Genomic DNA, 27,172 nt, shown 5'->3' with positions numbered 1-27,172 from the left:
GGATCCAGTTGTGGGGCCTGAACTCTGGGTCTGGGCGCTGTCCCTCAGCTCTTCAGCTCAAGGCTAGTGCTCTACCACTTGAGCCACAGCGCCACTTCCGGCTTTTTTTCTTTTTGCTTATGTGGTGCTGGGAATCGAACCCAGGGCCTCAGGCATGCAAGGCAAGCGCTCTTACTACTGAGCCACCTTCCCAGCCCTAAATGAGTTATTATTGCTAAAGAAGTTTACTAATAAATAAATTAACTTGCCCAAGATAGAATTAAACAACTGCTGACAGCTGGTCCCTCAGGGGGTGGAAAATAAACTCAAGTTCCAAGTGTTGCAGTAGGATTGTGAACCAAAGTGTTAGGGTCAAGCAAGTATCTACCAGGAGTGGTGAACCTCTTTTCTGCCAAGGGTCATTTGGATATTTATATCATTTGAGGGCCATGCAAAATTATCAATACAAGAAGATGGCTACAGGGAGCTGAGAAGAATAGAAGAAGCATGTCTATTTGTCAGGTACCAAATGGTTTTTCAGGCCTTACTGCACTCTCAGACCAGGTGTTCCTCACCTTTGGAAATAAGCCACAAGGTTGCCCTATAAAGCCTGGGTCTTCTGGAATGCTATGATTTTAGGGGAGAAGATAAAATTTATCCTTTGTGCCTGAGGTCAGATGAGGCTAACAACATTTTTTAAAGCCATTCCTAAGATTTGAACACAGGACCTGGGTGTTGTCTGTGACCTTATGTGATCCAGTCTAGAGTTCTACCGCTTGAGCTACAGCTCCACTTGTAACTTTCTTGTAGTTTAGTGGAGATAGGAATCTCACTGACTTTCCTTCCCAGGCTGCTCCCTTTGAACTACATTCCTCAGATCTTAGCCTCCTGAGTAGGATTGTAGGCATGAGCCATTGGTGCTTTTTTTCTTTTTCCAGACTGGTCCTGGGGCTTGAACTCAGGGCTGGGACACTGTCCCTGAGCTTTTTTTTTCACTCAAGGTTGAGCCCCAGCTCAATTTCTGGCTTTTTGTTGATTAATTGGAGGTAAGAATCTCACAGACTTTCCTACCCAGGCTAGCTTTGAACCACGATCCTCAGATCTCAGCTTCCTGAGTAGCTAGGATTATAGATGTGGCTCAATGGCACCCGGCAGGGCTAATAGCATTTTTGAAGAATCTTCTGGTATTTTTCAAAGTACACGTAATGATAGGAAACAAAGGTTCTACAGTTGTCCAATGATCTTTGTTATGTAAGTTAGTTTTACAGCCACTAATATTAGATTATGAAGTTCTCAGACTGGAAGCAGGTTAACATTAAATTTTAACTTGTGTTTTTGATGAGTAATCTACCTTGGTATAGCTTTCATGTTTTAATCAGCTAATTAACAAAAGAAGGTTTTTGAAATCTTTGAATCATTGAAGCTTAGCGGGAAAAACTCTGAGGATTTTACTGTTATTTTTTAGAATAACTAGATTTTCCAGCTTATGCAAGTAGAATTTTCCAGGTTTGAAAACAGATGGTACTAAATCCTGTGCTGTTGGCTCACACCTGTAATCCTACCTACTAAGGAGACCGAGATATGAGGATCACGCTTTGAAGCTAGGCAAAGCAGGAATGTTCTTGAGACTATTTAATTAACCAGCAAAAAAAACAAGAAGTGGAGCTGTAGCTCAAGTGGTAGAACACTGTGAACAAAAAAGCAGGGACAGAAACTCGGTCCTGAGTTCAAGCCCTAGGACCAGCACATACATAAAAGGATAGTACTTATATAAATAAATATTGAAAATTTCTCTTACATATAACATTGCTTTTTTAAAAAAATGCAAAATATTTTTTGCTTGCTAATAATAGTTGAGTTTGATGAAGGATACATTTTAGAAAACTTTGACATGAAATAATTAAATGACTACTTAGAAATACTATTTTCATTTATTAAGACTTGTCAGAGTTTGGAGGTTAGAGTAGCTGCATGTACTAAAACGGGGAAAACCCTACACTATACTAATTTCACACAACTTGTGTATACTAATTTCAAGTACATAGTAAATGAGAACCAGGCATGGTAGTGCCCATTGTAATCTCAGCACTGAGGAGGTGACTCAGGAGAATTGCAAGTTTGAGGATAACGTAGTGAGTTTCAGGTCAGCACAGGCTACAGAGAAAGACCCTGTCTCTAAAAGAAAAAAGAAAAAAAAAAACAAGAAAAAATAAGTGTAAAATTAGTCTACATTTTAATCATGATATTGCTTTTGGGAAGAACATCTTTTAGAAAAAGATTACCCAAATGGTTGTTACTATATGAAAGAACTGAACACTGAACCCTAAACGTGAAAACAAAGATAACTGCAGGAATTAGAAAATCAAGCAAAACAAAACAAGATTTTATTTCCATAGCCAAAGCCAGAGTAATATGATTCCTACAAGTTATCATCTCTTTGTCTTGATGTTATTTGCAAGTAGCTTACACACTGATAGAATGAGTGTACTTGTTAATAAGCAATTCTCAAGAGCAGGCAAACTATTTTTTCCTCTAATGGGCCATTTGGATATTATTAACAATCATTCATAGGCCATACAAAATTATCAATATGAACAGAGACTGCTGCCACAGTATCTGTCCTATCATGTACCAAATGATTTTGTACAGGCCAGCAGCCACATTTTCCCTCATCCTATGTGGCAGATGTCTTCACTGCAAATTCCGTTGCCAATCATTTTGAAAACAAATTCAGCTGTTTTACTGCTTGAGTAGTTACAGAAGTAAAAAATACTGTTTTGGGAAAGGGAAACTTTAAGGAAGATTCCTGATTTAAGAATGGCCAATCAGGGCTGGGCGCTGTAATCTTAGCTACTCAGGTGGCTGAGATTTGAAGATTACAGTTCAAAACCAGCTGGGTCAGGCAACTCTGAGACATATCTCCAATTAACTACTAGAAAACCAAAAGTGGAGCTGTGGCCCAAAGTGGTAGACTGCTAGCCATGAGCAAAAGAGCTCAAGAACAATGCCAAATCCCTGAGATCAAGCCCCATGATGGACAAAATAAATAAACTAATTAATTAAAAAAAGAATGGCCAATCAGGAATCTAGGCATGCTGGATCTTAATATACTTAATATGACACACCCAGGTGTCACTGAACTGAAAGTGACAGTAGACACCTAGTTTGTGGACAGTAGTTGGTAAAGTTAAGGAGGGAAAGGGGAAAATAAATCTGTATTATCTAGAGTTTCTCATGAGCCCTAACAAGAATTTAATTTGTGGCCATCTTCCAGAAAGACAGTCTTGGAAAATAAACACTGGGCATCAGGCCCAGCCCTGTACTATTTAACTTATTCTTGTAAGCAGAAGCTAAAATGAACAATCTCCTCTTTTGTTGTTGTTTTTTTATAACAACTTCTGTATTCCACTGAATAAGGCTGAAGGTGAACATATTTTTCAGAGCTCAATTCCATGATTTACAAGCTACAGAGATAAAAATGATTATGCCAATTGAGCTTCTTGTCATTTCAGAACAGAAGTAACTTACTCTTTCGGTGAAGAAATTCTGCAACCAGAGCTGCTACATGAACATAACACATTGCGGCCTAAAAATGGATAACAAAGAAACAAGTGTTAGAATGTATGCAGGGGGTCTGGAAGGGACATGCTTAGAACAAAACATTAAGTAGTCACCTCTGAAAAATCTCCATTTTTTACATGAATCTTGGCCATGCTGTCGAGCCACGTTTTCCTGAGCTCCGGCGTGCTGGCATAGGACTTGGCTAAGCTATACTGGAGGTCAATCAACATCTCGGGATCTTTCTCATGCTCTTTCATTTGGGCAGTGGCCATAAGAACAGTACGGATCCTCTTGGTCAAGTCTTTGACTTCTGTGGGAAAAGCAGTTGCCTATCAAAAAAACAAAAAACAAAAAAATTATACATTTAACAGTATTATTGGTACAATCTAAGGTTCAGCATCAAATCCTTGGAATATATGAATTTCTCTGCTTCTTGTTACAGTTCTTGGTACTATTATAATTGCATGTCTAAATGATTTTTAATAACTATTTTAGGTGTCACAGGCTCTAAACTTGATGACAATATATGCACAGTACATAAAGGCATGAACTTGAGAGCTATAGTCTACAGTGATGGGAATAAATCCATGTTTTTAGTTTACTTATGACAGTAACTGAAAGCTTTTGATAGCATACTATGTAACAGGCACTGGCCTGGGGGCTTTTTATGTTTAAATTTTGTGTATGTGTGCTGGCACCATGGTTTGAATTCAGGGTCTTGTGTTCTTGCTTGTCTCTTTCACTAAAATCTGGCACTCTACCACTTGAACTGCTTTTCCAGACTAGATTTTTTAAAAAATCAGTTGTCGGACTTGAACTCAAGACTTGGGCACTGTCCCTAAGCTCTTTTGCTCAAGGCTAGTGCTCTACCACTTTGAGCCATAGCTCCCCTTCTGGTTTTTGAGTGGTTAAATGGAGATAAGTGTCTCACAGAGACTTTTCTGCCAGGGCTGTCTTTGAACCGTGATCTTTAGATCTCAGTCTCTTGAGTAGCTAGGATTACAGGTGTGAGCCACCATTGCCTGGCTTAGATTTTTTTTTGATGGTTATTTTGGAGATGAGTTTTGAAGAGTTTTCTGCCTGAGGTAGGTTCAAAACATGACTCTGACACCTCAGCCTCCTGATTACAGGATTACTGGTGTGAACTATCAGAACCCAACTACATGCTTCAATTTTTACAACCCTATAAGTTAAGCGCTTTCACTATATTAGCAGTAGGAAAATTGAGGCACAGAATAGGCTAAAGTCTCACATTTGGGAAGCCACAGAAACAGTACTTATACCCAGGCAGTCTGGCTCTAGAGCCAATACTCTTCAGCCACTTTTCCAAACTGACGAGGATACTTACCCCATCTACTGTCTATGACACACACCAAGTTCAACTCACACTGCAATATTCTCTATTTCCACCAATGAGAGATCATGAATTATAGCACATGATAAAGAGGTAGAGATTAACAATCTCTCAAAGGGCTTTCAGTCTCAAGAACAGAAGGTTACACAGCTCTGTCTTTGCTTAGTCTCTTGAGTAGCTAGGATTACAGGTGTGAGCCATCAGCACCCATTAAAAGTAACAATTATTAGTTGAGCATGGTGGCTCATGGTTGTAATCCTAGCTATAGGCAGGTGGAGATTGGGAAGATTATGGTTAGAGGCCAGGAGCAGTAAAATTTTGTGAGGCCTCCGTTCTCATGCAATAAACAGCTGAGTACAGTGGTACATGCCTGTCATCCCAGCTATGTGAAAAGCACAAACAGGAGGATTGTGGTCTGTGCAGGCCTAGGCATAAACTTGAGATCCTAGCTCCAAAATAACTAATGCAAAAAGGGCTGGTGGTAGGTTTAAGCAGTAGTCAGTGCCTAGCAAGCTCAAAGCTTTCAGTTCAAATTTCATATTACCAAAAAATAATTATTATACACACATTATTCCCCCCCCATTTTTGGTGCCAGTCCTGGGACATGAACTCATGGCCAGGGCACTGTCCCTAAGCTTTTTTGTGCAAGGCTATTGCTCTACCACTTGAACCACAGCTCCACCTCTGGCTATTTTGGTGTTTAATTGGAGATGGACTTTCCTGCTAGCTTTGAACTGTGATCCTCAGTTCTCAGCCCCCTGAATAGCTAGGATTACAGGTGTGAGCCATAAGTACTTGCTTATAAGTCCCTTCTTCTTACTAGAAATTCCATTTATTAGTGGAAGGAATCCTTTGTTGTAATGGTGTTCATTGGTAGTGTTGGCCTTCACAGAATAAAACTAGGTCATTTCAGAAATTAGTCAAGGAAAAGAAAGATTCCCTATTAAGAAAATCCAACACAAACCCTGCTTTCTTAGAGAAATTTGCTAATTTGTCATGATATTAAGGAGGGTAACAGGCCTGTAATCCTAGCTACTCAGGAGGCTGAGATCTAAGGATCAAGGTTCAAAGGCAGCCGGGGCAGGAAAGTCTGTGAGACTCTTATCTCCAATAAACCACTCAGAAAACTGGAAGTGGCACTGTGGCTCAAGTGGTAGAGCACTAGCCTTAAGCTGAAGAGGTCCAGGACAGAGCCCAGGCCCAGAGTTCAAGCCCCACGACTGACAAAAAAAAGGACTGTAAATAAAAGAGCATAAATAGTATATATTGTTTCTACACTATTGGGTTTAGCTATTGATTTCCCTGGGGAACCAATAGAACTGGCCCAAAAAGAAACTTTCCCAGCATGTGAACAGCTGGCATTACTGTTTTTCTCAGTGCAAACAACATTCCTATGGGAATATTTTTGTGGTACATAGATTCTACATGTCTCAAACATCAAGTATGCTGTGACTATGAGCTTTTAATTTTTTTCAGATTTTATACAATATCATCAAATATGCTGGAATATGACCTTTCCCAAGAAAAGGAATAAGTCATTTCCCAGGGAGTTAAGGTCTTGTGTTGGCAATGGATTCTTCACTTGTATGCGTGTATCACTGAGGATCTGCACTTGAGGCAATGAAGCCCAAAACGCATCAAATGCATGTTTACAATGCTGTAGGTTTTAAGCACAGTAAGGAAGAAGAACGGTAGTTTGGGGGTGGGGAGCTGGGTTTGCTCTCAGCAAACTGCTGCTGCTCAGGGTTAAGAATGAGGGTTTTGCTAGGCACTGGTGGCTCATGCCTGTAATCCTAGCTACTCTGGAGGCTGAGATCTCAGGATCATGGTGCAAAGCCAGCCCAGGCAGGAAAGTCCATGAGACTCTTATCTCCAATTAACCACCAGAAAACCAGAAATGGCGCTGTGGCTCAAGTGGCAGAGCTGAAGAGCTGAGGGACAGCACCCAGGCCCAGAGTTCAAGCCCCATGACCAACAAAAATATAAATAAATAAAATAAAAAAAGAATTAGAGCCTTGGGCCAGACATTGGTGGCTTATGCCTGTGAGCCTAGCCACTAAGGCAGCCGAGATCTGAGAATTGAGGTTAGAGACCAGTTTGGGCAGGAAAATTTGTGAGACTCTTATCTCCAGTTAACCACCAAAACAGCTGGAAGTAGAGCTGTAGCTCAAGTGGTAGAGCTCTAGCCTTGAACACAAAAGCTCAGGGACAGTGCACAGAACACACACACACACACACACACACACACACACACACACACACACAAGAAAAGAAGACTGATGACTCTGGACTTGAGATTTGTCAGTATCTATAGCTACAGCAAGTACTAATCAGTTAACAGATGATTTCTCGAAGTCTCAAAACCCACAAATAGTAGAAGCCTTCTTTGCCATGCCTCATCTTTTGGCAATGGGTCAGGCAGTTCGTCACTATTCTAATGAGATATTTGTCATTACAAACTGTTCAATTAACCAATGTCATAAATGCTAACAACTGTTTTGCAAGAAAGGATATATTTATTTTCTGAGCAAGTTTAGCAATCAAGCCCACAAAAAGACTCAGTTTCTACTAACACCAATAACAATAAATCCATTTACCAATCAATTCACTTAACACTGAATATTTGTATGGACCAGGCAGTATTATAGTTACTAGATATCTAGTGGTTAGTATACATCACAAGGACCTCAACTCATGAAGCTCCCATTCTATATAGTCTATACAAAAAAATGGGAATCTAATGATGGTCTAACTCTAAGAATATAAACTTCCCTGCGAGTGAGAGTTACTTGTTTTGGTGCTGATGATCAAATCCAGTCTTGTGTAGGTTAAGCATAAATTCTACCACTGACTTACATACATCCCTAGCACAGTGGTTCTAATTTATTAAAGTGAGAACATACCTTCATTGGTCTGTCACTATTTGCAAAATTATTGATAATGAACAAAGACTCCTGAAATCTTGATCCTCCGCTTAGTGCTACGTCAGCTATCAGCTGGCTCACAGCAATTATTATCTGTGGGAAGAAGCAAATACTGTTTTTCAAATGGCTTTTGAAAAAATGCAGTTAATTCTCATTACTCTATCAGATAGGTTACTCTATCAGATAGGCCTCATTGTGTTGCCCAGGATAGCTTCAAACTCACCGTCTTCCTGTCTCAGTCTCCTTGGTAGCTAGGATTACAGGGTGGTGCTATCACACACAGGTTTCAAATTCTTCTTTTAAAAATCCTGTACTAGGTGGGTGCCAGTGGCTCACTTCTATAATTCTAGCTACTCAGGGGGCTGAAATGTGAGGATCACAGTTCAAAGCCAGCCCAGACAGAAAACTCTCAGTGAGAATCTTATCTCCAATTAACGACTCAAAAACCGACAGTGCAGTTGTGGCTCACAGTGGTAGAGTGCTAGCCTTAAGCAAAAGGGCTCAGGGACAGCACTCAGCCTCTAGGCTCTAGCCCCACAACCAACAAAAAATGATAAAGTAAATAAAAATTCTATACAATAGACTCTGACATGATGGTGCTCCGGTCTCAGTTTTGACCATGCTTAAGCTATGAAAAGTGGAAAATAAGTGACATATTTTTATCACTCCTTTCCACTCATCTATTTTAATGTGAGGGACTCCCAAGCTCAGTGTCTCAGCACTCTGTGTTTGATCAAGGCCTACTAGTTTAACAGCCATTAATGCAATGCCTTTAATGGTGCTTTAAAATGTCTCAGACTACTTGAATCAATGCCAAAATGACTCATGCTGAGATGTTAATGGAACTACTCATCCTGGGACATGAGAAATAGTAGTAGCTTATGAGTTAAGGTCTAGAGTCCAACTGTCTCACATTCAGATTTTAGCTTTATCAATTTTCCACTGTGTAGCTCTGGGAAATCTACTTATTTTTCTATTTTCTCATTTGTAAAATAGGGATAACAATTTCTACTTTGTAGAGCTATGATAATCAGTTATGATATCACACTCATAATATTATTAGTTAACTTTTTTTGTGATGGTACTAGGGCAGGCTTGAACTCAGAACTGATGGCTTTTTATGCTTGCAGCTGCCACTCTAACACTTGAGTGTTCATTTCTCTTTTTTTGCTGCTTAATTGGAGATAAGAGTTTCAAATTTCTCTTCTTGGGCTGCTTGGAACTATGGTCCTCAGACCTTGGCCTCTGAGTATCTGGAGTTATATGTATGAGCCCAGCATTAGCACTCCATTAAGAAATCGAGTACTTTTTATGGGCCAGACACTATTTCAAGCCTTCACATTGAGTCATTTACTTTTGAGTAAAGTCTTGAGAGAATTGATATCCACGTCAAGAAGAAAGGATCCAACAGGGAACTTCAGGCATACTGATACACTAATAAGAACAATGTTTTGGAATTGAGTGGGTACTGAAGTGACACTTAATATGTAATAAAAGATCTGAGCCAAGGTGCTGGTTGCTCACACCTGTAATACTACTCAAGTGGGATCTGAGGATCATGGTTTGAAGCAAATCTATATATATTTTGTTGCAGTCCTGAGGCTTGAATTTGGGGCTTGGGCAACATCCCTGAGCTTTAAAATTTTAAAATTATTATTATAAAGGTACTGTAGAGAGGAGTTACTGTTTCATAATTCATGTAATGAGTATACTTTTTTGGACAATATGGCCCTTCTTAAGCTTTTTTGCTCAAAGCTAGTGCTCTACATGAGGCACAGCTCTAAATCTACTTCAATGTTCTTTTCTTTTCTTTGTTTCTTTTCTCTCTTTTGTTCTGGTTAGTCTCATAGACATTCCTGCTGGGGCTAGCCTCAAACTGCAATTCTCAGATCTCCGACTCCTGAGTAGCTAGGCGTGAGCCACTGGTGCCTGGCTATAGCATGTTTTTTAAAAGTGAGAATATATTCTGATTAGATTTTTACTTTACTGCTGTTATTTTCCAACAAACCATTTATAAATGCTTCCCCATTTATAACTATCTCCAATAATCAATTCCAATGGGACAAACTAGGGCAATAAAGACAAAAATGTAACCAGGAATTCCCTGCATTACCAAGAAGCTTACTGAGTTGTCCAATATGTCTTAATTGTGTTTGTGTTTAGAGCAGTTCCATCAAGTAAGCACAATATGGAGCTGTGGAATAATTATCATGTAGTAAATGTTGACTCTGAGCTACGCATTTTGCTAGGCACTCCACACATTTCATTCATTCATTCTTTTCTTTTTTGAGACAGGATCTTATTATGTAGGCCTGGCTGGCCTCAAACTGGTAATCTTCCTGCCTTCACCTTTCAAGTGCTGCAACTACCCAGCCACATATTTTGTTTTTTACTCTCATAATAACCATTCAAGGAGAACTACACTTGATCTCAGTTTACAGATGAGGAATCTAGTCCATCCATACTGAACAATTTGCCTAGGGGCACACAGCAAGTAAGTAACTGAACTCTGAAGTACAGAGTAGTCTCTCTCTTAAGTTTAGGATTTCCACATTTTTTTCTAGTTATACTGCTCAGACGAGTCCTAAACTTGTGGGCTTAAGCAATCCTCTTGCCTTAGCCTCCCAAGTAGTTCTACAGATATGTGCCACCACACCTAGCTCAGTTTTTTTTCCATTTTTAAACAGGTGTGTCTGCTATAGTATGAAATACATCAACTGCATCAACTGCTATGTGATATCTAATAAGCTTATTATTTAGTCATCTCATTTGTTCTTTACAAATGCTATGAGCTAGGTCCTAATATCTCCCCATAGTTTATCTCTGAAGAAACTAGGGAAACTGAGCAGCTTGGGGAGGAACTTATGAACTAGACTCTGTGTTTTTAATACTTATATGCTCTAGAGCAGACTTTTACAACAAAAATAGGAATGTGAGTCACATATGTAAGTTTCAATTGTCTAGTACCTTCATTTTAAAAGATAGAAGGTAAGGCATGGTGATACACATCTATATTCTCAGCACTTGGGAGGCAGAGGCAGGAAGAGTATGAGTTTGAGGCTAGTTTGGGGTACAAAGTAAAATCCTGGCAGGTGTATAAGAGGGGAAGTGGGGGGTGGAGAGAGAAGGAGGGAGGGAGAAAAATGGACACAGAGAGAATTTATTTTAATATATTTTACCTAACCCAATATATAATTGCAATATATATTCAATTTTTAAAATCAAGATATTTTACTTTTTACTTTGTACTTAGTCTTCAATGGCTAATGAGTAATTCACACTTTTAGCATATCTTAGTTTGGATTAGCTACATTTCATGTGAGTTAAGCACATGAACTAAGAGTTTCAGGCATTCCTCTTTTATATTCTTTTTCTTATAACAATCTTTGAAATCCAGTGTCTGTTTCACACTTACTGCATAATCTCCATTTCAACTAGACAAAATTCTTGAGATTTGAACTTTGGGTGTCAAACTCAGCTTACTTGCTTCTGGCTGACACTCTATCACTTGAGCCATGCTCGCAACCTTATACATTACTCTTGATTGTGGCTAAGGACTTGAAGAAGAGGAGCAGGAAGAAGAGCTTTGATTTTCACTGACCTGCAGATGTGTCCTCAAAAAGGTTTTCCTCTTGGTATATTCAAAATTATTTCTCATCAAAAGATACAGAAGTGCAGAAGCTTCATTCCTGGTTGAGCTAATCTTTGAGGTACAACACTTTAAAACCTCATAGCAAAATGCTGCACACATGTTCACTCTTCCTTTGAAAAAAGCCGAGGGAAACTAAAGAACAAGGGAAAGCAGAAATAAGTATCTGAAAACTGAATCATAAAACAATTGTGTATTAAGGGCCTCCTATATACCTGCACGTAAAACTACGCTGGATGCTTTGATGACAGAAATCAACATGGGTCCAGGGCTCAGGGCTCAAGACAGCCTTAACTACTTAGCATAAAGACCACCATGTTCCAATGGCAGAACTAGTCAAGTCAATACACAGGTTACTGCAACAATGTAAAGGGAGGAAGTATAAATGCTGTAGCTCTGAGACGAGCTCAAGATAATCTGAAACATATGCTTAAGTATTTTCTCAACAATAAGTACTAAATACATGAATCGCTGAAATGATGTCTCTCAAATGGGGCCTTAAAAATGGGAAGGACAGGGGCTAGGAAGGTGGCTCAGTGGTAGAGCGCTTGCCTTGCATACTTGAGGCCCTGGGTTCAATTCCTCAGCACCACATAAGCAAAAAGAAAAAAGCCGGAAGTGGCACTGTGGCTCAAGTGGTAGAGCGCTAGCCTTGAGCTGAAGAGCTGAGGGACAGCGCCCAGGCCCAGAGTTCAGGCCCCACAACCAGACCCCCCCCCCAAAAAAAAATGGGAAGGAAAACTGGCATTACTTTTGGCTTTATATTTAAACAGTCCCTTATATTATGATTCACCTAGTGCTAAGAAAATTATGGCTGAAATCTATTGAGCAGGTGAAATTGATCTTATAAAATAAATATAGTTCATCAAGTATTCTCACACATGTGTACTCTACTCATGAACAGTGTTAATTAAGATATATAAATGGCTACCCAATTTTCAAAACCATCGTTTCCTGTTACTTCAAAAATATATTCAGCCTGCTGCTTCATGGAAAATAAACTATACATATTCCCATCTCCTGTGATTACAGGTCTAGGCAAGCTGCTTCTGAATACAGTGTCTTAACTGAAGTTAGTGGGCCACCTATTCAAAATAATTTCTTGGGAACTTTGAATTTAAATCCATACTTACAGGAACCTACTAACTCTTGCAGGACAAGACATGTAGAGAGAAACTTTTAAGAGACAACATAGCTATAGTATAGGTAATCCTTCAACAAGTCCTCTCACACAACTTATTTTCATGAGCAATGACCAAAATTGTCAGTGACCTAGTTGCCAGGGTTTTGTATGCATGTGCGTGTGCATATGTATTTTCTTTTCTTTTTTTTTGGGGGGGGGTGTCAGTACTGGGGCTGACGTCAGGGTCTCAGTACTATCCCTTAACATTTTTGCTAAAGGCTAGCACTATCACTTAGGCACAGCTTTACTTTTAGCTTTTTGGTGGTTAGTTCAAGACTTTCACGGACTTGTCTGCTTGGGCTGGCTCTGAACTATAAACCTCAGATCTCAGCCTCCTGAGTAGGTAGGATTATAGGAATGAGCCACAGACCCCTGTTCTAATGGACTTTTCTTTTTTTTTTCTCCTTAGCACTGTTATTTTATTACTGATATTTTATTAAGTCCATATATTAAATAAAACATAACAGGAAAATCAACAAATTTATAAAATAGAATTTGAGGTGTTTGGATGAAAAAAGAAAAAAAAAACCTCCACAAGAACTATTCCTTAATGTCTACAGATTTCTCATGTTGTTTTGAACTTTAAATATCAAGAAAAGGTATCTACCTTGAAACAAAAGTTGGAATGCTATAAGGTATCAAGTAAAGATATCTACCTTGAAATAAAAGCTGGAATGCTGTAAAGTTAAGCTGCAGTTAATATAGTGATGGGCCAGAAAAATTATAGATTTTCTAAATCTTATCCTAAAATATTGTATATAATTAATGCTGACATGCAAAATGCAAGCTTTTAGCAGACAGCAAGAAGGAAACTTGAGTGAATGAATGCAACTTATCTCCAAGACCTCTAAAAAGTGAAAAAATAAATAAATACTGTGTTTTATAGTGCTCCCCCCTCAAAGCCTTGTTATAAGCATGCGAGGGTGTTGTGAGCAGTTACAATAATAAGATCTAACCCAGAGGTAGGTTCAAGGCCAAGAGTAGGAGTGATGAAGGAATCCTCTCGAGGCCAGTACCATGTCATGGAATGCCCGTTTGTGCTAGAGGATGAGTCTATGGCTTATTTTTTTCTCATTAAAAAGGACATTCCAAATGTCAGCTTTGCCAGAAAAGAGGCATTCTTGCACCTGCTCCTAAGGACAGCTAGGATACAGGATATGGCTGGCATAAATGTTTTATAGCAAGCACATGCTAAAAAAAAAAAAAGAAGAAGAAAGCACATGCTATTTTAGTTTGAAGTCTACCAAATGGTAACATTGAGGAGAAATAAAAATCTGAAGATGGAGTTGCTGTTCCTCAAGATAAGGGAACAAAAATCTTACAAAAAGAGGTACTAGGCACTCACTTAACTCTGAATGGAGAACATTCCTCTCAGGCTAGGCAGAAGGTGAGGAAGAATATTAATTACCAAAGCCTGATCAGGCTATTTAAAGACCAAAAGGAGAGGGGAAATAGCCTATCAGGAAGAAAGGTAGTAAAACAAGTTCTTCTGGGTCTGAATAGGTAGAGTGAACCTAAGGCAATCACACCAAAGATACCCAACTTGTTACAGTTCATCTACAAGGGATAGCAAAATGTCTCAAGATATTTTAAACCTAGAAAAATACATGAAAACTATGATAGTTAATCAAGTAAATTAAAACCAGACCTCCAATGATATAAAAAAACAAAACTCTTTAGATCTGAAGTAAAATACTCATTTTTCATTAATTCTGTGCATTATTGGGGAAAAAGGGTAACAAATGGAAAGATTTGTTTTATTTTTACTAGGGAAGGAGAGGATAAATAGAACTGTCTTCCAATTTGCTCTCCACTGTGAACAGACATACCACTCACATACATATACATACATACACCAAAGATAACCCCCCGCAAAAAAGAAAAATCTAAAACCAAAACACTCTCAAACTGCACCACTACTTCATATTTTGACTAAAAGTATAGATCCTGGAAGTGCAAAATGCAAAATCAAATGACCAAAAAATGCTGAATAAACAGCATTGTTAACATACAAAATATTTATACTACTGTACTAGTAATGTGATGTTCTCCATGTCTGTGAAACTTTGGAACCATATAGCTGATTTGTTAAATCTAGTCCATGCCAGCTTCCAAAAACCAGAAAAGATTTAGTTTGCTTCATTCTTTGATGCTTCATCAAAATTTTCTACAAGATCTGGAACATCATCATCCTCTTCATTGATGTCTTCTGGTTTTGGTGCTTTGCTATTCAACACTTGCCGTGGGAACTGTTATGCTAACTTTCTGAGATTTGTTAAGCTGTCAGCCCTGACCTGACTTAATATTCCAGGAAGTATTTCTGTGATTGGTTTAGCTTCTGCATGACCAGTAAATGAAAAGGTGTTAGCAGACAGGGAAGCTTGGACTTTGGGGTTGTTGAAATGAATAACTGTCCCATCATCTTTAATCATGTTCAACTCTTCAATACCAGCTATATTATTCACAGCCAGTTTTTTTTTTTAGAGAACTCTGAAGCTTTTTGTCATCAGCTGTAGCTGTCCTATGTACCATCTTCTTCTTCCTGTGAGCTGTACCTTTGCCCCCTATCTGGACCTGAGCCTGAAGTTTGGCTAACTTTTCTTGATTCATGCTGTTGATAAATCTGAAACAGGGAGGGTCCTCCAACACCAGCACACGGCAAGAGCAAGATGGCTGCCTCACCTGAGACAGAGAAAGACAGCCTACTTTTTTTCTTCCTATCTTATTTGATCTCCCTGTATCTCAAGCCAATATTGAACACTCTTATCTAGTTTGGCTTCCACATGAATGCTCCCCCTTGCCTCCATTACAGATTTCTTTTCCAACCTGTTTTGTGCTGCTGTTTTCCCACAGTGTTCTACTCCCATTGTTTTGTATTCTTCCCCTACATACTCTCCAGGGAAGATTACACAACTGTGATGAGTTCAACTACAACATCTATGCCTATGTTCCAGCTATTTATCTTCCATATCACTTTTTCCCCTCCTTATACCAATTCCCTCTTAATACAAATCTATGACAATTCCCTGCTTAAAACCTCTTCACAGCTGCAATCATGGCTAAAAGATGAAGTCTAGTCCTTAAGAGTAGCACACTAAGCTATTTCTTCCTTGCGATTTTGTTTCTTTTACTAGATCCATAAGAAATCCTAGCTACACTGGTAAAGGGAAACTTTTGCTAAATTGGAGCATTTTTCTTCTTTCTCCTGCTACTCACCCCAGTTCTGTGAAAACTTTGATCCTGATGGAGATACACATGTATCTTTTTTTTGGGAGGGGGGTCCAGTCGTGGGGCTTGAACTCTGGGCCTGGGCACTGTCCCTCAGCTCTTCAGCTCAAGGCTAGTATTCTACCACTTGAGCCACAGTGCCACTTCTAGCTTTTTTCTTTTTGCTTATGTGATGCTGAGGAATCGAACCCAGGGCCTCGAGCATGCAAGGCAACCGCTCTACCACTGAGCCACCTTCCCAGCCCTTACACATGTATCTTTATGTATGTGTTTGCCTCTACCAGACAACAAGCTTTATCTAGTATGTAACATCTAATAGCTGTTGAATGATTGATTTCTCATTTGTCTCTATAGTTTCTGTTTGGGAGGAGGCGTGAATTCAGGGCCTTGCATCTATTTGGGAGGGGGATTGAATTCAGGGCCTTGTACTCGCTCAACAGGCAATCTACCAGGGTGTTTTTGAAGTAGGCTAGCCTGGGCTGTGATCCTCTTGCTTATGCTTCTCTGTGTTATTGGGGATGACAGGCATGTCACTGGGCCAAGATACTGTGATTCCATCTGGTATAATAGGTGCACATCATCATGCCCAGGCACTGGCTGAAATGGAGTCTTACAACCTTTTTTTTCACTTGGGCTGACTTCAAACTGCAGTCTTCCAATCTCTGCCTCCTAATGGGCTAAGAATTCAGCCTTGAGCCACCTGCATGGCTTCCTTAGTTTCTTATAACATGCTTCTGTTGAACTCAGTTTTCCATAAATTTATTCATAAATTATATGAAAAAAATGTTTTAAAAGCCTTGAATTCATTATTTTTTAATTTCAGATACAATTAGCACTGAAAGGAAAGAATCATTCATTCATTCAAAACTTAATGAATACCTACCATCTGCAAGGTAAGTGTTATAGACGAACTTGGGGCTATAAAAGTTGGTTTCTGTTGCAAGTGCTAGGTAAGATTATTCTAATGCCAGATAAAAGAAAAATTGGTAAAATTGGTACATAGTGTGAAAATGATATTTGGTAGGGAGTACGCTCAACATCATAAATTTAACCTCTAGTATTACACACACATTAAAAGAGACAAGGGAAAAAGCAGACGACACTGTTGAAAGAAGCCTTCTGAAAAAGGAAAGGCATAAAAGGTGAAATAAGAAAACAGGTTCTGATTTTATGGAATTCTTGGCCAGGTCCTCTGTATACATTATATTGTTCTCTGCTTGAATTTACAAAGGCAATAGTTAATGGCTTCATTAGCTGAGGTTTGTATACATCATCATAACCAACTTCTCCCCCCTCTTCCATATTTGCTGTGAACAAGAGCCACGAGGCAGCTCTTAAAGCTGCCCTTACCTTACTGATGAAAGCTCTTAGTGAGGCAAATACATGCTTTAGTGACACTTCAGATTGTCCGTTTTTAAGAAAAGCAAGATGAATATCAAATACTTTTTTCATTAATGGGTTGTGGCCGTCATTATTTAAAAGTTGGTTCTGTAAAACAGGAAAGCAATAGTTTGTAGAAATAGTTATGCCTCACCACGAATAAGAGAACTGACTTCTAGTGAAACAACTGTTTGGAAGTTTTGGAAAAGTGAAAATGCTCAAATTTAATTTAAAACCCTTATATAATCTTTCAACTTGAAACTCAAAATATACTATATAAACTACTTCCCTTCTCTTTCCTTCAATACTTTTTGAGACAAGGTCTTACTATGTTGCTCAGGCTAGCTTTGAACTAGAGATCCTCCTGTCTCAGCCTCCTGTGTTTGGGGATTACAGTTATGAACCACTAACCTGGTTAGCAAGAGTATTCTATTAACCTATATCATGTGACTTCTCAATGAAAAATTCTGTTAAAAATAAATAGAGTAACCAGTTTTTGTGTATCTGAGAGAAGGCTATATAATGTAGCAAGGAATATACAAATTCTTTTCAAAAAATTTATTACCTAATTTCCCTTTTCAAGGGTGTTTAGTATCAGATGTTTTGACACTGGTGACAAATTGAGTAGAACTATTAACAGTTATCACAATTTAACAAGCTGTGCAAACTTTTAAATGTCTCTTGAAAAGAGAAATGAGAAACAAAAAATGGAATGGGAATATCTATTAGTTTATAAACTTCGTTTTGAAAGCAGCATTGGCTAACTTCTTTAGCCTGTCCTCCTACCTTCCAACAAAGAAATCAGTAAGTTACTTCTTGGCTCCAAACAGTAGCACTGCCCCCAAACCAAAACAATAGGCAACGCTGTGATAGATCTAATGGTTACATCAATCTTAGAATCATGGACACTTGTGATAATTGATCTAGTTCTGAATCCAGATTCTGTCAATGACTATGTGACATTAACCGCTACCACCTCTGTGAGCCTCAGTTTCTTCATTTTAAAATAGGGAAAATAATATTCTATATTTTAAGGCCATTATGAGATTAAAAGTGAATTCAGCTTGGTACTGGTGGTTCAAACCTGTAATCCTAGCTACTCAAGAGGCTGAGATCTGAGGATCATGGTTCAAAGCCAGCCCAGGCAGTAAAGTCCATGAAACTCTTATCTCTAATAAATCACTCAGAAAAATCCAGAAGGGCTCAAGTGGTAGCATTTGAGCAAAAAGTCCTGAGTTCCAAGCCCTTGATTCAGCAAAAAATTCATATTTGTAATTTTAAGTATATTGAGATATAATTTATGTATTACAAAATTCACGAATTTTAATCACACAATTCAGTTATCTACTTAAGTGTAGGCAACAGAATTGAACAACCATCACAATGTAATGCTAGACTATTTTCATGATTTTAAAAAGAATACTCATGCTCATTTGTAGTTACTTCCCTTTCTCATTCCCAACCTTCACAATGCAAAGGAAGGCTAACTTGGTAGAGAGTATGTGCTTAGCACACATAAGGCTCTAGGTTCAATACCTATAGCCTAACACCTGCTATCCATGTTTCCTCACTGCTCAGGCCAGCCTTTTTCCACTACTCTACCCTGCCTCTGACGATTCACGTATGGTGAAACTGTTTCTTTGTAATGATACCAGCTGAATACTAACTCTACATCTTTACCTTGAAACACTGAGTGAAAAAGGATATGGTATCTAGCACCGTTAGGGAAACTTCAGTGGCTGTATTGCCTTCAAGAAGTGCCTGGTGGAAGATGTCTGCTTCAGTTGTTGTAGAACCTAGGATTTAAAAAAGTAAATTAAACTTTGCCCAAAACAGTGTTGAATGACTTTCTTCCTAAAGACTCAGTGAGACAAGTAAGATGAAAGGAGGCTCCTAATATAAGCAGGAGATCTAATCAGTTTCTCTAGACTCATTAACCAAACATGGTCTGGGGTTAATTAATTCCATTAATTTTTTTCTTAAATCAGCCTTTATCAAAAACTCTGCTGGACATAAATTAGGTGCCTACTTCATTGACAATATGGTTTCCATGATGAACTATCGTTATGTAACTGGAAAATAATGTAGAAAGCATTTTATGTTATGTTACTAATTATGTGGGCAGAATGGGAAAGCTGCAGAAATACAGCCATCATATATACAATGGTGTCCTACAGTCAAATGTTTACAATGTTGCCAGTTAGATGCCATGTATTTCTAATTCAGAAGTTACCTAGGTCTAATGGAAGTAGATTTGTACATTTATGTATGTATGTATGTATGTATGTCAGTTGTGGAGCTTGAATTCTGGGCCTGGGCACTGTCCCTGAGCTCTTCAGCTCAAGGTTAATGCTCTACCACTTGAGCCATAATGTCACTTCTGGTTTTCTGGTGGTTAATTGGAGATAAGAGTCTCACAGACTTTCCTGCCCAGGCTGGCTTTGAACCATGATCCTCGGTCTCAGCCTCCTGAGTAGCTAGGATTACAGGCATGAGCCACTGGCACCCAGCTTGGAAAATCATTTTTGTTGTTGGTTGTGGGGCTTGAACTTTGGGCCTGAAGGCTGTCCCTCAACTCTTCAGCTCAAGGTGAGCACTCTACCACTTGAGCCACAGGCACCCGGCTTGGAAAATAATTTTTTATACTAAGAAAAACTTAAAATAATTATTACTGAAAACTGAAAACTCCATGCATATTTTATCAATAGTCAGACTATAATAAAACAATTGCATGTAAATGCATAGCTGAGGCATGCATATACATTGATGCATGAGAATTTTTTTCTAATCATAAGATGACTTAAACCAGTACTTCAGGTTAAATAGCATCACATGTCTATTTCATATACATACCCTCCACATTTTCACTTACTGTGATTAAGTGTAAAGGAACTTTCTAAACTACTAAGATGCTGAAGACGGGCCTGCATTACTCCTGATCTGTTTCGAAGAGCTGGCATGGTTTGTGATTTTCGGTCTATTCCAAAATGCTTGGACAGCCAGGCATCATGAAGTCTAAAAAAACAAAAATTAATTAGGAACTAGAGTGTGCTAATAATGTATCTCATTGTTAGATTCTTTTAAACTAAAACAGAACAAGTTGTCCATATAAGCATGGTTCTATACTCAATATTCTATCATGTATTACTTGGATTAAAGAAGGCTTCACTGGAACATGTGTGAATTTTTAACAAATACATAAAATAGCTTGTAAGAATGTAATCAAGGGATTTAGAAAGACCTTCCCCTTTCTGTCCTCCTTGAAAGCACTGGGGGTAAGTAGACAACACTACAAAAAGATTGTCTTTTTGCTGGTGGTAAGGAAAAGAGTCAGAGAAGACAGTGAAAGTGATACTAAGGGTGGAAGAAGCCTTGAAAAGAACTCTGGAATCAGACTTTCAAGAATGGGTATCAATGCAATCTCTTTCTGGATCTGAGGTAAATTTAAAACGGAAATTTTAGCTGATGGTTAATGCCTGTAATCCTAGTTATTCAGGAGGTTGGGATCTGAGGATTGCAGTTCAATGTCAGTTTAGGCAGAAAAAGACCATGGCATTCTTCTTATTGCCAATTAACCACCAAAAAGCCAGAAGTGGAGCTGTGTGGCTCAAGTGGTAGAGCTCCAGACTTAAGTACAAAAAGCCAAGTGGGAGCATGAGGACTTGAGTTTAAGCCATAGTACACACACACACACACACACACACACAGACACAGACACACAGACACATACACACACACACACACAGACACACACACACACACACACACACACACAAAACCGTCTATTGCTGAGATCTGTGAATTTTTGTTTTCTTTCAGTTTTAAGAGGCTCCATTTAAAAATTACAACTGGGTGATAATGTAAACTAAAGAAGAGAAACATCGCCTGTTGTGTTTGTTTCTGTGGGTACCAGGGTTTAAACGTAAGGCCTCCTACTTCCTTGGCTAGTATTTTTGAGCTACACCACCAGCATGACTTTTTGCCAAATATTTTGGAAATGGAGTCTGACAGAATTTTCTGCCTGGACTGCCCTCAAACTGTGAACATCTGAATTTTAGCTTCCTGAGTAGCTAGGATTACAGGTACGAGCCATTAGCACCTGGCGAAATTTGTCTGTTCTTGAATAAACATGGTAACGATTACTATACCATCACCTATCCTGGAAAATCATGATGGCAATTGGAGCTCTCACCACTTGAACTATTAGGAAGTTCCAGAGATGCAAGAATAAACCCCACTCTATGGTCTCTTCAGTGTTTGAATACGCTATGGAATTTAACTTTTTTCCCCCCAGTCCTAGGGTTTGAACTCAGGGCTTGGGCACTGTCCCTGAGCTCCTTTTGCTCAAGGCCAGCACTCTACCACTTGAGCCACAGTGCAACTTCCAGCTTTTTCTGGTTATGTGGTACTGAGGAACCCGGGGCTTCATGCATGCAAGGCAAGCACTCTACACCTAAGCCACATTCCCAGCCCAGAACTTTTTGTAAAAAACAAATAATTGTATTTGACTTCCTTTAATAAATATTGATACCACTAAAATATGTACTATTAAAGTAAGTAACTTTCTTTGCTTTAGGGCCCCCTTACACATTTTTCTCAAATATTTCACTAGGCTTAAAAGGTGAAACGACTGGAAGTGGCGCTGTAGCTCAAGTGGTAGAGCACTCGCCTTGAGCTGAAGAGCTGAGGGACAGCACCCAGGCCCAGAGTTCAAGCCCCACGGCCGACCAAAAAAAAAAAAAAAGGTGAAACGATCATATACAATGTAGAGATAATATATCATGTATGTCCTAATTTTTTGGAGAGTTTTGGAGAGTTTCTATTGTCCTAGTAATTGAGGTGAGTACTAAGACTATAGACAAAATTACACAGCTTCCAGTTATTCTTAATTCATGATTTTTCTGTCTTCCCTTGTACCTAACTCCTTTTCAAATCCCTCAGGAAAGATAAGCATCTGTTCTATTATTTCATAGATTTCATAAGGTAAAAACTCTTCATCTCACTGTAGTCATTACTCATTTGAAAAGTTACAAAAATTGGCAGCTCATATTAGTTTTTTGAGTTGGGGCACATTAGATAAATCATAGGTGTCTTAATGTTAACCTAAAATGAATAATCTGGATTTCACATGCTGGAAGAGGAGGAAAAATGGAAAAGTACAGTGGGAATTACCTTGCTATATTTCTTTTTCCCATATATCTAAAATGAAACAAACATACTCTAGAAAGAAAAAAAATAGCATGTTAGCAATACATTATCATCTGCTAGAATTTAACAAGCAATACTCAGGATGAATAATCTACTCAAACAATATTACAATAACAAGCCCCAGTACCACCAAAATAATATTAAAATAACATTTATTTCTACAGAAATAAACAAGCAATAATTACTTACTGGCTTGCCACCTCTATGTTTGTGCAAATATTAGCTACAATTGCTTTACTACACACAAAAGGTCTTTATATACTATGCTAATGACAGGTTAAAAATTCTGGCAATATAGATTATTTGTGCTCAGGAGAATAGTTATCAATACTAAAAAGCATTCTTAAGCCTAGAAACAGGACAAATGCTATAGTATTTTAAAGAATGGTCTTAAGCCAGGCACTGGTGCCTCATGTTTGTCATCCTAGCTAGTCAGGAAAATGAGATCTAAGGATCGCAGTTTGAAGCCAGCTCAGGAATGAAAGGCCATGAGATTTTATCTCCAAGAAATCACCAAAAACAGAAGTGGAGCTGTGGCTCAAACTGGTAGAGCACTAGCCTTGAGCAAAAAAAAGCTCAGGGACAGTGTGCAGGCCTGGAGTTCAAGCCCAACTACTGACCAATGAAAAAGAAAAAAAGAAAAAACAACAACAATGGTCTTAAAATAGTTTCTATTATTAAACCTATCCAATTCATATGAAGGTAGGAAGGAAGGCATAAATTCTTATACACCCATTACTCTGTAGATTCAATAATTACACTATTTTGCCCTAAATCTTTGTCCTGAATAGGCCCTCTAATTTCACCTTCCCTACGTTTTTTTTTGAAGCAAATCCCCAACACTAAATATTTTCATTAGCATATATTTCACAGTATAATTAATGTTTAAAAAACTTGACTACTGGGCTGGGAGGGTGGCTCAGTGGTAGAGTGCTTGCCTTGCATGCATGAGGCCCTGGGTTCGATTCCTCAGTACCACATAAGCAGAAAAAGCCAGAAGTGGCACTGTGGTTCAAGTGGTAGAGCGCTAGCCTTGAGCTGAAGAGCTGAGGGACAGTGCCCAGGCCCAGAGTTCAGGCACCACAACCAACAAAACAAACAAACAAAAAACTTGACTACTATTTAGTGAACTGACACTCTCTGTAAATTACAAACTTTAATCAAATAGTTATGGCCAGCCTCTCATACTTTGTACATAAATAAAATTATATGTATGTTTCTTATGTAAAAATTTTCCTGTTTTTCATTCTATGCTTATTTTTTCTTCTAGCTTTTAATAGTGATGTAAAAGTAGCTTAGCATACAATATAGACCAGCTTCCCATCTCTACACTAGCATTTTTCCCTCTCAAGTATCTTAAAAAAATATGTGAATATATGGAAAAATATTTAGGTACACCTCTAGCTCCTAGAAGGGTCTAGATTATCCAGATCTCCAGTACTGAAGTAAGTAGGATTTTACTCAGCTCTAAACATGTTTTAAGTTCCAATTACTGAAGCTGCCCATTTGCTCCAAATGAATGATGTAGGATAACTGCTACCACTTCTAATTTCCCAGATCACTTTTAGAAAGATTCCCAATGGGCTCTAAAGAAGGTCTATTATTAGGTATAGATTTCTACAATATCACAAATGTTCCATCTTTATATTTTTCTTTAAGCTATGGCTGGAAAATGCTTGTCTTGATATTACCAAAATAGCTTAACATTCTCAACATTTTAAGAAAATAAGCTATTGAAGGCAGAAAAATGGGAATATCTAAACTGTCCCCAAATAAGGGGAAGATTTATGAAAATAAATAGGCATAACTTACTCTAGAAGTATGAGAATGTTTATGAGCTCCTGAGGAGATACTTTATTCCAGTAAGTTAAGAGAGTATCTGAAAATGAAACAAAGGATTAGAACTCAAAAAAAGCAAATATAGTACAGTGAACCTACCTACAACAACTATCAAATCATAATCTTGTTTCATCAATATTGTCCTTTCCCCTCACACTAGCTAACACACTAAATGTACTTTTCTTTTGAGATGATGTTTCACTATGAGGCCTAAGCTGGCCTCAAACTCTAGATTCTTCTGTCTTAGCCTGTGGAGTTCTGGGATCACACACAAACACTACTATATTGAGCTTAAATAATACATTCTTTTTGTTAATTGGTGGTCCTGGGGTTTGAACTCAGGGCCTTAAGTATGTGAAGCAGCTGATCTAGCATTACGCTAGCTAGCTCTTTTTGCTTTTCTTATTTCTTTTTTCTTCTTTTGTTGGTTGTTCTTGGGGCTTGAACTCTAGGCCTGGGTGCTATCCCTCAGCACTGCTCTACCTCTTAAGCCACAGCACCACTTCCAATTTTCTAGTGGTTTACTGGAGAAAAGCGTTTCATGGACTTTCCTGCACTGGTTGGCTTTGAACTGCGATCCTCAGATCTCAGCCTCCTGAGTAGCTAGCATTAGAGGTGTGAGCCACCAGCACCATTTTTATTATTTCTTGAGTAGAGTCTCACTTTTTCCTGGCAGCGTGGACTGTGATCTTCCTATTTACACTTCCAGGTAGCTGGGATGACAGGCATACCATCTTGCCAGTTATTTATTGGTTGAGACGGGGTCTTACAAAGTTTTTGTCTGAGCTAGCCTCTACCCATAATATTCCTGATTTTCATATCCCAAGTAGCTAGAATTATAGGTGAGAACTTCTAGACACATTGTATTCTTTTGCATTTAATTTCAGGTATATCATTTTATCTGTAATGATTTCACTTTCCACAATGCTTCGTATTTACGTTGTAAATATTCTTTTGGATGGCTTATTTTAATGTTCTTATCAAGAGGAAGGGAAGCTGTGCCTTTCCTTAAGACCTAAGTTTTAAACAAATACTAAAATCTTAATGCAAGCTTGTAGGTTTGTGTACAGTTTTTGGAGGTAAAGTGCTTTTACCCGCTCATTGATAGGTTCTGCAAACCAAAAAGTTTAAGAACTGTACAGGAAGAGACACAACTTTATTTCCTCCCTCTTTTTCACCTTTGGATTATGAACTGGTGTTTGTTCTCTCCCTCCCTCTGTTGCTGGTATGGAGGCTTTGAATTCATAGTCCTTATATCTGCTAGTCTTGCTTTGTTAGGCTAGGCTTTGCCAACTGAGTTACACCACCAGCCCTACTTTTTGCTGACTAATTGGAGATGGAATCTTGTAGACTTTTAGGCTCCAGTTATTCCAGGTCTCATTCTCTTAAGCAGCTGGGAATACAGGCATGAGTCACTAGTACCCAACTTCTATTCATCCGTGTGTATGTGTGTGTGTGTGTGTGCGCGCACGCGTGTGCGTGCACGCACGCGCGCATGCCTATACTGGGCCTTGAACTCAGGTCCTCTCATTTGGCTTTTTCTGCTCAAAGCCAGAACTGTACTACTGGAGCCACAGCTCCACTTTAAGCTTCTTGATGATTAAGTGGGATTATCTTGGATGGCTACAAACCACAATCCTCAGATTTAAGCCTTTTGAGTAGCTAGGATTACAGGTATGAACCACCAACATCCAGTTTCTATTCTCTTTGAAATAACTATTTCAGACAGGAAAAATCCATGTATTACTGTCTTTTATCCATTTCTTTCTTCACTTTCCCAACACCTTCCTAATATTTTTTTGTTGTTTTTGTCAGTCATGGGGCTTGAACTACCAGCCTGGGCACTGTCCCTGAGCTCTTCAGCTCAAGGTGAGTGCTCTACCACTTAAGCCACAGAGCCACTTCTGGTTTTGTGGTGGTTTATTGAAGCCAATAGTTTCACAGACTTTCCTGCCCAGGCTGGCTTTGAACTGTGATCCTCAAATCTCTGCCTCCTGAGTAGCTAGGATTATAGGCATAAGCCACCAGCATCCAGCTACTGATACATTTTTAAAGAAATAAAAAACATTAAAATGTCAGCACCTAGCTTCCTATTCTTTTCTCCTACTTGATATAGCTAAATGTCAAAAGGCTCTCTTCTAAGTGTAAAAGTCTTGTAATTCTCATCATAAGAAGTAGGTGAATGAGCTAGGCACTGGTGGCTCATGCCTGTAATCCTAAACAGGAGGCTGATATTTGAGGATGGAGGCTTTGAAGCCAGACCTGTCAGGAAAGTCTGTGGGACTCATCTCTAAGTAATCACCAAAAAGCCAGAAAGGGAGCTGTGGCTCAAGTAGTACAACGCCAGCCTTGAGCAAAACAAATACAAAACAAAAACAAAAAACATCAGGTTCAGCCCAGTCTCCCTAAAGTAGGTGATCAATTCAATTTATACCCTAGGTTTAGCTCTCAAAAGATGGGACAGGGGACAAGACATTATTTGCTTTATGGCAGGATGATGGGGTTGAGGAAGTTTTGAGTGGGGGATTTGACTTAGTAACTTTTAGTTTCTAAAATGAGCCTATGGTTATTTACAGTTTTTAATAATTAAATAAAAATGTTAAAAGAGAGGTGAAAATGGTTTGCTTTTCAAAATTAAGCTAATGGTGACTTCTGGTCTCCCCTGCCTTTTGGTCTGTTCCAAAATAACGGTCGAGGGAGTCCCCCTCCCTTCTGAGTTGATTAACAGGGGACAAAACATTGTTGGCTTTATGGTAGGGTGGTGAAGTTGAGGAAACTTTGAATGGGGTTTGACTTAATAACTCTTAATTTCCTAAAATAAGCCTATGGTTATTTACAGTATTCAGCAATTATGAAATATTGATAAT

At 38.7% G+C, this 27,172-nt stretch overlaps 1 protein-coding gene and 1 pseudogene across 1 annotated transcript in view; both read right to left on the bottom strand.

Moving 5' to 3' along the window:
- Positions 1-27,172, bottom strand: part of Dock11 (dedicator of cytokinesis 11) — a 196,254-nt gene that overhangs the window by 22,463 nt on the left and 146,619 nt on the right. Inside the window, exons 35-43 of the mRNA XM_013019742.1 lie at positions 24,279-24,345; positions 22,431-22,478; positions 20,131-20,273; positions 18,939-19,054; positions 17,229-17,366; positions 11,420-11,602; positions 7,798-7,911; positions 3,654-3,869; positions 3,508-3,565 (exon numbers count right to left, since the gene is read on the bottom strand). Of these exons, the coding sequence (XP_012875196.1) occupies positions 3,508-3,565; positions 3,654-3,869; positions 7,798-7,911; positions 11,420-11,602; positions 17,229-17,366; positions 18,939-19,054; positions 20,131-20,273; positions 22,431-22,478; positions 24,279-24,345 (1,083 nt within the window). The remainder of the gene's footprint in view (positions 1-3,507; positions 3,566-3,653; positions 3,870-7,797; positions 7,912-11,419; positions 11,603-17,228; positions 17,367-18,938; positions 19,055-20,130; positions 20,274-22,430; positions 22,479-24,278; positions 24,346-27,172) is intronic.
- Positions 14,780-15,288, bottom strand: LOC105988252 (annotated as a pseudogene).

This window comes from Dipodomys ordii, unplaced genomic scaffold, assembly GCF_000151885.1.
Source record: "Dipodomys ordii isolate 6190 unplaced genomic scaffold, Dord_2.0 Scaffold47, whole genome shotgun sequence".
In the NCBI taxonomy this organism is placed as follows: domain Eukaryota; kingdom Metazoa; phylum Chordata; class Mammalia; order Rodentia; family Heteromyidae; genus Dipodomys; species Dipodomys ordii.
Note: the sequence above shows the minus strand (reverse complement) of the source record. Positions and strands in the feature narration are given on the sequence as shown.